The sequence below is a fragment of the Sceloporus occidentalis genome, unplaced genomic scaffold, assembly GCF_023333645.1.
Source record: "Sceloporus occidentalis isolate IW3139 unplaced genomic scaffold, rSceOcc1.0.p SCAF_30, whole genome shotgun sequence".
NCBI lineage: Eukaryota > Metazoa > Chordata > Lepidosauria > Squamata > Phrynosomatidae > Sceloporus > Sceloporus occidentalis.
Window position 1 is genome coordinate 1,980,333 of NW_028317010.1, and position 11,014 is coordinate 1,991,346.

Here is an 11,014-nt window from a genome sequence, read left to right on the forward strand (position 1 = left end):
TTTTGCCATATAAAGACGTTATAAATCGCATATTTAAGACATTTCTCATCACATTTTATAATACTTTATTTCAATAATAAAAATAGGCTGTGATAAAAATAAACCAACCATCTGTTGCTTTTTAAGAGGAGACAACAATTGTCACTACTATCATTTTAATGAATTGCACAAAATGATGTGTGAAAGGGAGAATATTTTATGTACTTTTTTGAAAAATAAAAATCCAACTTTTTTTAAAAAAAACAATATTAAATAATGGAGATAATTGTTTGAGATTCTGATCTAATTTTTTTTTCTCATGGTTATGACATCATTAAATAATTGTGCTATACAGTACACACCATTGTGTGAAGAAAACTAGGGATAGTAAACTATGCTACTGAGTTTTTAAATTTATAGATAAATGCAATTTGTAATAAATCCCAAGTTTTTACAATGAAATACAAAGCGTGGTGCTTTTTAATTAATAAAATCTAAATTATATAATATGTAACATTATATAAAATATAAATTATAGTATGATAAAAATTATTCTATACGTTAACCCATGATGTTGCTTAAGCCCAGGGAACTAGCAGCAGTAAACTGGGGTGCCCAGAGCATGTGCGAGATGAAAACGCTTCAAGGAAACTCTTTATCAGCACTTTCTAGTAGTGATTGGCAAACCAGGTGAACAACATTCAGTGCTACGGGAATAGCAAGAAAGTGTCCATACCCTTACTTATAAGAAAAAGAAACCTTAATAGGTAGTTCACCTGCTAACAATAGGAACATTGAAACCACCACCTTTACCATTTACACTTTTACTCCATTAACAGTAAGATTCAGGAGACCTTATTCATGAAAGTTACCCGCTTTTTACCCTGATTCCAATGAAAAGAGGCAACAAAAATAATTGACCATCCATTACTTTAAGTTTGCAAAAGCTCTGAAGCAAATACACTGGATATCTAAATGTATCTGGGTGATGGAGGACCTGGTTCACATGGGTTGGAGGCAAGGACACCAGATGACTTCTTGCAGAAAGCAGGGATAGTAGGTATATCTATGTTATAGTTATGTTATTGGCTGTATTTGTATCAGATTGTATGTGTTACCTAATTTCCTTTCATCAACCTGTACATGTGGATGATGTTAAGACATCAAAAGCTAGATGTGGAGGATTTTGCTGTAATGCACATTGCCAGTCTGTATGTATATGCTGGGTAGATAAATAACTGCTTCATACATGTTTATGGTGGGGTCTTTACTCCTGGGTCTCATCTTGTTTTAATGCAAGTAAAATAATCTGCCTCCAGGTGTCCTGACAAAATCAGATGATGTCTACCATAATTTGATATTCTTTTTTTATCATTGTAAGGAATATGTAGACTATATGGACAAAAGTATTTAGCACCTGACCATTACACCAACTGGGACTTTTAGGATATCACATTCTAAATATGTAGACTTTAATATGTGTGTATATGAGTGTATCTGTGGGAATTTTTGCCCATTTATCCAGTAGAGCACTTGTGTGGTTAGGCAATGATGTTGGATGAGAAGGCCTGGCTCACAATCTCTATTCCAAATAATCCCAAAGGTGTTCGATGGGGTTAGAGTCAAGGCTCTGTGCGGTCCAGTCAAGTTCTTCCACACCAAACTTATCCAATCATGTCTTTATGGACCTTGCTTTATGCACTAGGACACAGTCATGTTGGAATAGAAATGGGACTTAACATAACTGTACCCACAAAGTAGGTATGCTGAATCATTAAGATTTCCATAAAAACAGCACCATACCCTTTTCCCTCCTCCACCAAACTCACAGTTGGCTCAATGCAGTCAGGCAGGTAATATTCTCCTGGCATCCGCAAAACCCAGACTCGCCCATCAGACTGCCAAACAGAGAAGCGTTATTTGTCACTCTGCAGAACACGTTTCCACTGCTTCACAGTCCAGCGTGCTTCACACCACTTGATCTATTGCTTGGCATTGTACTTGGTGATGTGAGGCTTGCATGCAAATGCTCGGTCATGGAAACCCATTCCATGAAGGTTCCGCCCGCACAGTTTTTGCGCTGATATTAAATGCCAGTGGAAGTTTAGAACTTGGAATGGAATCAGAAGAGCTTTGGTGACTTTTACGCATCATGCACCTCACCCCACTTTATGTGGTCTTCCACTTCGTGGCTAAGTTGCTTCTGTTCCTAAACGCTTCCACTTTCTGATAATATCGCTTACAGTTGTTCGTGGAATATCTAGCAGGGATGAAATTTCACTTACTGACTTATTGCAAAGATGGCATCCTATCACAGTACCATGGTTAAATTCACTGAGCTCCTCAGGGCGACCCATTTTTTTCACATATGTTTGTAAAGGGGTCTGAATTCAAGTCTGAAACACCTGAATTCAATAATCAAGAGGTGCTTCCAATACTTTTATCCATATAGTGTATGTAATATTTGCTGCAAAAAGTAGCATAAATAATTTATTTTTAATTTATTTCTGTGTTTCACAAGAATACCAATGATCCTCTGCTATCTGAGAATCTAGTTCTCGCAAGCTAGAAGTCTCTTGGAGATTGGAACACAATACCCGATTGCATCATATATGATGTAGCATGCAACATAATCATGTAAATATTGATGCACAACATATAAACAATTAACTACAGTACATGTAGTGCTGCAAAAATAGCGTGGTTTCACATACAGAACCTCTGATGTCACTTAAGGCTAAGTCCAGCATTTGGTATCCAAACTCCAGCTAGGAAAAGCAACACACAACTGTGGCAAACACTGGACTTATTGACTCAAAATCACTTTTAAAAACTGTTTATGCGGTTGACCCTTTAACTGTGTCGCCACTCCTTGATGATCTCAGGTTATGCTGGTATTTTGGAGCAGTGCCTGGAAAACAGTGGGTGTCAAGATCATTAAGAAAGGTGAGAGAAAAGCAGATGGTATTCTAAGAAAGAGGAGAATACTTGAGACAAAAGAGCCAATTCCTCTGCCAGGGATATGGAGCATTTCAAACGGAGGTATGGGATTGTCTGTCACTTTTCAGCCTTGTCGCCATGTCTAAATTTCAGAATTGATGTTGCCACCTGTCATTACCCGAGTGTCACCTGCTCTGTTGAGTACTACTTGCATCCATATGGAAACATTTTTCTCTGTGTTTCCAACATCAGAAGTAACCATTCATCTTAGAATATTGGAGCAGAGGCAGGTTGAAGGATGCCTAAATGGAAGTGGGCTGTCTGGAGACCAATGTGGCGATGTGAGTGAGAGAGTATGGGAAAAGTGTTCTCGAAGAGAGAAGAAACTCAAAGGGGCTAAAAGCCAGGCATTTTAGACATAGTAGCAAGATAATGTCTGCATGTGTAGAAACATAAATCAAATAACCAAGTCCACCCTCTTTACATTGGATTTGTTTTGTCTTTTCATTAGGTTCCATTCAGCTGGAATAAGTTGTGGTACCCAGCTTTTACACAGACCAATTGTTCATTGGTAAGTAGGAAACTATTTTTTTTAATTTATTAATTAAAAAAGGGATAATTTGTTGCGGGAGTGCTACAGTGTAAGGTACAGGAAATATTGATGCTTTATGAAGGGCCAACCTTTTAGTTACAACTGTAAGACTTCTTGGATGTTACCATACGGTCTCAACCCTGCATTATGCGGGGTCAGTTCACCCAAGGAAGGTGAAATTGATACTGCGAACTCATCTGCAGACCTCTACTTTTCCATATTAACCTGAGACTTACATGCTGCGACTGATGTTCTCTTATATGTTATAATGTTCTTTTATACCTGTGTATTATATCTCTTCTCTTACTGCGCCCTGTGTTGACTCCTTTTATTTTTTTTAAATTTCTGCTCAGGCTCTCCTATGTGCCCCCCACCACCATTTTATTACTCTGATCACACTCCCTCTTACTTAACTTCATTTCTCCATCCACTGCCCTTATTTCACCCCTTAAAGTTATTTCTAAAATAACTTTAATGTGCGACATTTAAAATAAACCAAACCTTCAACTGATTTAGGGACCTGAAGCCTGTGAACATGCTTTTTGACATTATTGGACACATGAAGATTACTGATTTGGACTGGTTTCAAAAGTTATCTTCTGGGACACCAAGATACAAGGAGCAGCAGGAACCTTTATTCATGCTGTCTCTGGGGTGAAAATGTGTACATTTGTAAATAGCTGTTGATAACCTTGCTATGCCCCTGTATCGCATTAACGTCTATGGGTAAATAGATCTCTCAATGAATTGAATTCAATTCTTTTATAGTTACCCGTGCATCGGTTGACATTAAAAACTGTCAGCAACACATTTACTCACCTTGTGGACGATGATCCAAAACATGACATAAGGTTACAGATGGGTTACAATGAACCGGAAGGGACTATTAAGGCAAGATGTGTTCTCCTACATTTTTTTCCAAGCTTTTGTTCGACGCTAGGAAATGCCAGGAAATGAACTTTGGGGTGAGGAACTTACAAAAATTAGCTGAAGGTAAAAGTTAAAGACCATGAAGTTCTCTCCAGCCCACAACCTGTTCATGGGACCCAGTATGAGGGAATATATTGAAAGACACTTGCAGGAGAAGCTTATTCACCATCAGTCGAGTCTGTCGCCTCTGGTCCAGAATGAAATGCATTCATCCCCCCCCTGGCCCAGTCCGCCTAGGAATTCTTTGCACTGCATATTTGTACATTAATTTTTTTGCTGTGATGACCAGGTTGTTTCAACATCGAATTTCTTTGTTAACCAGAGTCTGCTTTTTAAGCCCTTGTCCTTATGTTACTAAAATGAGAGAGCTTTATTTTTGTTGCAGGAAGTAACTGGAGATCTTAATTGCTTTGCCCACGAGGCTTCCCTTTTCATTTTTAAAGACCATATGCATCTCCTCTAAAGACAATCATGTCTTGCCTGGCTTGTCTTTTGTCAGCCTCAAATGAAGGGAATAAAGGCTACTAAGACTCCACAATCTTAACATATGAACATTTAGGATGGGAAGATGGACTGGAGTCTGATCTTTCTCCTGGGAAATGCAGTAAGCACAGAAAAAAAGTTGCTAAAATCACATTGATAGAGCTGTTCTTAGCTCGGCCCTCCTCCTATATATTGTATTAGTGTGTATGGGTAAATAGAACCGTGGTTTTTACAAAATATAACCAAAGCAATACTCTCCTTAAAAAAGAACTCTTCCAGAGGTTACTCAGTTTCCAATATCATGAAACAGCAAACAGACAAGAGTTACGCTTATAGAATATCTTCTGGATATAATAGCGGTACAGTCTCTACTAGACACTAGTCTAGAGACTCAAGTGGACATATGGAGAGATAAAAGAGATACACATAGTGCATAAGATATAAAAACAGTTAAATTTTATTACAAAACCAGCTCAAGTTTCATTAAGCTCAAATAATAAGCACCCACCATTTTATTTTTTACCTTGCTGATTCGGGCACAAAGTTTACTTTGAGTTATTGTGTTCCATCCAACAGGAGGTGGCGTCCGGTAACCCAGATTATTTGAGCTGGCTAGTACTTGAGCTGGTTCTCACTGCATTTTCCATTAAATGTTTTTATATCTTATACAGTGTTACACTATGTGTATCTCTTTTCTCTTTTGTTTAGAGTTATCCGTGAATCAGACAACATAGTAAATTGTCAGCAATGCTTTACTCACCCACATGAATTTGATCCAAAAGATGTAAGAGACAAGTTGCAATGAAGTGGAGGGGGTTATCAAGGCATTTTCTCCTGCATCCCAAAGTTCTTTCCAAGCTTCCATGTTTTCATTTTTAATTAAGGGATGTTTAGATCAGTTTAAACAACTTTGCATCATTCCACCATGATTTCATACAAAGACTGATAACATGTTTCCCTAGATGAGCAAATAGAACTAGATTAAGTTTTTTTTTTTTTTAAATCATAGTCCTTACAGTCTTTTATTAAGAACAATGCTCTAAGTAGGTTTGATTATTCATATTACTCTGTATTACTCCACCTTTCTTACCAAGAACCAAATGTAACCATTTCATTAATAGCATGGTTCAAGAAGTACATTTCATGCAGGAGGACCTGGCCCTAGAGGAAAAAAATCACCAGTGCCAAGGATTGAGATATTGAAATAACCCAAACTGGTCGTGTGTTTCCCTTTATTTGACATGCTTAGTTCCAACATCCTACACATCTCTGTTCATTATACAGAGAACACAGCCTTTCTACCAATACTTCTACAACAGGTTAGTCTGACCTTCTTCAAGGGGGAAAAACTCATCAGGTTTGTGACACACACAATGCTTGACTTTTTAATTATGTAAGCAAATGTTGGGAAATCCAGAGAAAGCGATCTTTAATATGCCTGACCTCAGTTTAGACAGCAGGTTAGACTACATCATCATAAAAATATTTTTTGAACGTTTGTCCTAGCAGAGTAAAGCCGGTCGCTGTATATTGTGGAGCTCCTACGGCCGAACTTTATTCTAACACCGGAATATGCTTATTTGTGAAGCATGAGTACTCTGTTTATTCAACCAGAAAAGGTTTATACATACTTTTCACATATAATTACCCAGTGATCAACCAAGAAGAAGGTTGTATGGAGGGAGTGAGAGACAGATAGAAGTGTTATGATTGTTTAATGAACGTAAGCCACAGAAAAGTCAGTTCTCTTTGTACACATTTCTGGTCTCCTGTTACTTATTTTTTTCCCATAGAAACAGAGCAGTCTCTTCCTTGCAGAAATAGTTGCAGTCACTCAGAGCCCTGTGTGATGCACGGTGCTCACAGATTTAAATTACTCTGCGGTGCCAACAGCAGCAGCAGCATAACCCCTTCCAGAATCCGTTCTGATATGGGAGGGACAGTCAATTGAAAATTCAAGTTGAGTATCTAGATTTCATGGTTGATATTTGGGAATCGCTTCAGCAATTGGTTTAGCTGTTTTGGTGGTAGTCTTCCTGCTTGCACTTCTCTGTGGAGTCCAGACTTTCTGGTTGCCTGTGTGATGATGAAAATGAAAAAAAAAATAGACTTTTTAATTATGTGAGCAAATGTTTGAAAATCCAGAGAAAGCGGAACACATTCCTGTATAATAATGATACATTACGATAAATGCAAATTACACTTATTACTAGATGAAAACATCCCTCTATAGATAGAACATATAATTTGCTTACCATTTCTTAAATGCAAGCTGTATTACTGGAAATGATTTTGCAATCAGTTTACTGTACAGTGGGAATGAAAATACTAAGTACAGGCATAAGGACACAGGATCGGTGGTAGATTTTAAAAGATGTACCATTAGTAAACTGTATGTAGGTGTCATGTTCTAAGGCACAAACAGAATCCTCTTTGCGCAAAGATCTTGTGACCCTTGATACAACGTGGTCATGGGGCAATGCCTCATTCTTAACAAGCAGTAAATATAAGCTGCGTTACTTAAAATAATTAAATGAAACATATTTATTAGATCCCTAACCGTTGAACACACAGGGCATTGAAACCTGCAGCACCTTGCAGTTTCTATTTTAATACATTATATACTTTTAGAATGCAATGCTGACATGGGAATATGGGGTTTAAAATAAAAACACTATAGAAATGATTACCTCTGCTTTTTTCACACATTCAAAGAAGGTCTCAATCTCTTTGGAACAAGGGGCATCACTGAACGTGTTCTGCTTCCAACAAGCCATCATTACAGACATTTCTGTTATACATGTTGCCTCTGCAAAAGAACACAAAATTATACATGTACCGTCATGTACCCATCATATGAACATCAGTAACCGCATACATTGTTGTTGCTAGATGGTAACCTTAGGGTATGGCAACAACACAGAATATCTTAGTCTTTGTAGGCCTTCAGAATGTGTGTCGTCCTGGGCAGTGCCCTTTGTGTATTGTGTTTTTGTGATTAAGGCTGTTGTTGCGAGCCACAACATTCAGGAATCTCATGGGGGCCTTCTGCCTGTTGTCAAACTCTAAAAATAACACACATGCACAAACACCCACACTAACACAAACAGATACTTACATAACACACCAGCCCACCCAAACATCCACACTAACACAACCAGATACTCACATAGCACACACACCAACCAACACACCCAGACATCCACACATCACACACACCCAGACATAACCACTAACAGATACGTACATAACACACATACCCACCAACACAACCAGATACTCACATCACACCCACCAACACAACCAGATACATAACGCACACCCACCCACACCAACACACCTACTTGTGTTATTATACAAGTTGTTATTGTTTATGTACAGACCTATTTTGTTATTAAACACAAAGTGCATGTGGTTGCTATCAATTACAGTGGCCGCAGCTTTCACGCTGCTATGTAAAAGCTCACAGTACACCCGGCCAGCATACCAAGACTTGTGTCTAAGCAACCCGTTAGTCAATATTCTGCTAAACCGGATGATTCCGTGTAAAGTTAATATTTCATACTGGATACATTGTTTTGTCTCCTCACAGCAGTTAGTACAGGGTCTTAAAGAAGGTCAACAGGAGGTATTACAGGTATAGTAGTCCAGGGCGTTCTGATTTAGTAACATACTGTATGAAATCACTCCTTTCAGATACTTGTAACAATATGTCTCATCCACATACTATGGCGTTGCGGTGTATGTTATAAAATACAGTGAATGCAGCAACATTTTTTACGCAACTAAAAGACATTCACGTTACTAAAATACTAAGTTAACTAATTTGTTCATGTTTTCTTTTGCAGTTTGTAAACTTATCGTTTTACTGCCACTAAGCAGTGATATAATCGCACATAATAAACACCCCAAAATAAAAAGGGAAAACAGAGTCACCAGGTGGGAAAGAAAGACACATCCTGGTCTTTGGTACTTGGGACTGTGCCTTTAAACACGGACAGTTTCCATGTACACAGAGAACACCTTCTGTAGGAACATATAGCGAGCTCTGGATGTGCGCGCCTTATAGACACACCGAGTTTATATAACGTGCAGTGACCTCCCGGTAACCTTAGGAACCCTACGATGGCAGCAGATGAAGCGCGCGTTTCTTTAAGAACGTCAGGTGTAGCTTTATTTCCACCCACCTCCCAAGCCCGGCCTCCGGTTGGCAACTGTGTCCGCCAGCGCTAAAGCCCGGGTAGGTTTTAAAACCGGCTTCCCATTCCGCCTGCTAAGCAGTTTGGCCACTTTGTTCTGCAAAGAGACTCCCTGGGACGCCATGACAGCAGAGGACACCGCAAAGGACTGTGGGAGGAAACAGTAAAACTGCGTCGCTGCTGTGGACGCGCCTTCTGGTCTGGTGACGTCATTATCTCTGCGCTGTAACCCCGTCACCTTGAGAGTGATATGCGGGGCCTCTTGGTATTTTAATTACTATCTGCTGGGGTCCAGCGCTTCTACCCTTTATAAATACCCCATTAACTCCCTCTCATAGGCGAACGGACTCGGCTGGGTCAGGCTTTGGAAAGATAGTTGTATCCTTGGGTCACATTGAAATAACTTTGCTGCTAGAATACAGAATTTAGTGAAAATGATATATTTGCTGAGGGTGATGGGTGTTGCAATCTACAACAGTGTGCATGTGAAAAGAAAAAAGCTGACATTGCCCCATTTCTAAAAAAAGAAATCAAAATACTGATGTGTGGGTGTATGGTGTGTTTTTATTATTTTTATGTGTTTTATTTGTGTAATGTTTGTGCGTAGATTTTAACTGTAGGTGGGGGTTGGCTGGCATGACAGCAGAGATCAGACAGCTAATCTTATAGATCAGCTGATACTTTTTAACCACTCACATGCAGGAAAGCTTCAACAAAGGCAAGTTGTAAGGCCTCTCTATTGTTAGGCGGAGTGGGACAGTATTCTGTGAAACAAAAGCACCTAATCATTTTCTGAACGATCACTATGATAAATACTGGTTTTTACCTTTAGGGTTAACTTTATACCCTTAAGGGTTACATTTGTTTAACCCCATGGGTTCATTTTATTGCTCCTAAGGATCTTTTATTTTTCTCGTTCAATTAATGTATTGTTACTGCAGGGTTAATTCGCACGTAATTGTAGCTTTAGGGTTATTGAGTAGGGGATTTTAGGGTTAGTCTTACTTAAGAACGTTTAGAAGGGTTTAGGTTACTCAGGGGATATCCTGTCCTCTGATGACCTTCTGGGCGACGTCAGCAGTAACGTGCCGGAAACTGTTACATCAGATTGGACAGCAGAACGCCGGCAATGCTGGCTTCTGCTGTCAGCGGGGAGTCCAGGCTGTCAAACCTGTTCTCCTGTGTAGCGGCAGGGATGTGGAAGAAGGGCAAGACGTACCGGTACGTCCATAGGGGATTCTTGGGATGCGTTTTTTTGGACGTACCGGTACGTCCATAGGGGACTGAAGGGGGTAAAACTTTTTTCCTATAGGGTCGTCTTATATTCAGGCTTTTTCTTTTTTCCTAAATTAATATCCAGATTTTGGGGGGTCGTCTTATAATCGAGCAAATACGGTAATAAGTATGTGGCCCTATTAGCAAACAGCCCACTTGGCTTGGTGTACCAGATGGCCAGTCCAGGCCCTTGTTGTTACCAGATAAAACAAAATGCTTCAAGAACAATTTTGTGGTTTTAGGATTTTCCAACCTTCAGTGGAAAAAAGAACTTTCTTACAGATTGCTTAAGCTTTATGTGTGACAAGAGGTCAATGTTTGGTGGAAAAACATCCTATTTGGTTGCGCCCTTTGTAAGTGGGGTGGAGAAGAGGACACATTGTAATAAACTGTTACACTAGCTTTGCAACAGATCTGAGCTTCCATTCTGTAAAAGCCAAATGCATGTAAAACAATAAAATTCAAAATAAAAAGCACATGCGACAAGTGGTTTAAATAAACATATTTAATGGTGCTAAGAGTTGCGGAAGGCTGTCCCTCTTTACATTTCTCATTGCTCTCAAGCTGAGAACATTTTTTTGCAATTAAAGTCACCTATTGAGCTACACCGGTACTG

General features: G+C 39.1%; 1 protein-coding gene across 1 annotated transcript in view; it reads right to left on the reverse strand.

Moving 5' to 3' along the window:
• Positions 1 to 9,247, reverse strand: part of LOC149298891 (neurotrypsin-like) — a 29,711-nt gene extending 20,464 nt beyond the window's left edge. Inside the window, exons 1-2 of the mRNA XM_089486755.1 lie at positions 9,112 to 9,247; positions 7,615 to 7,733 (exon numbers count right to left, since the gene is read on the reverse strand). Coding sequence (XP_089342881.1) covers positions 7,615 to 7,733; positions 9,112 to 9,247 — 255 coding nt within the window. The remainder of the gene's footprint in view (positions 1 to 7,614; positions 7,734 to 9,111) is intronic.
• Positions 9,248 to 11,014: the final 1,767 nt, after the last annotated feature.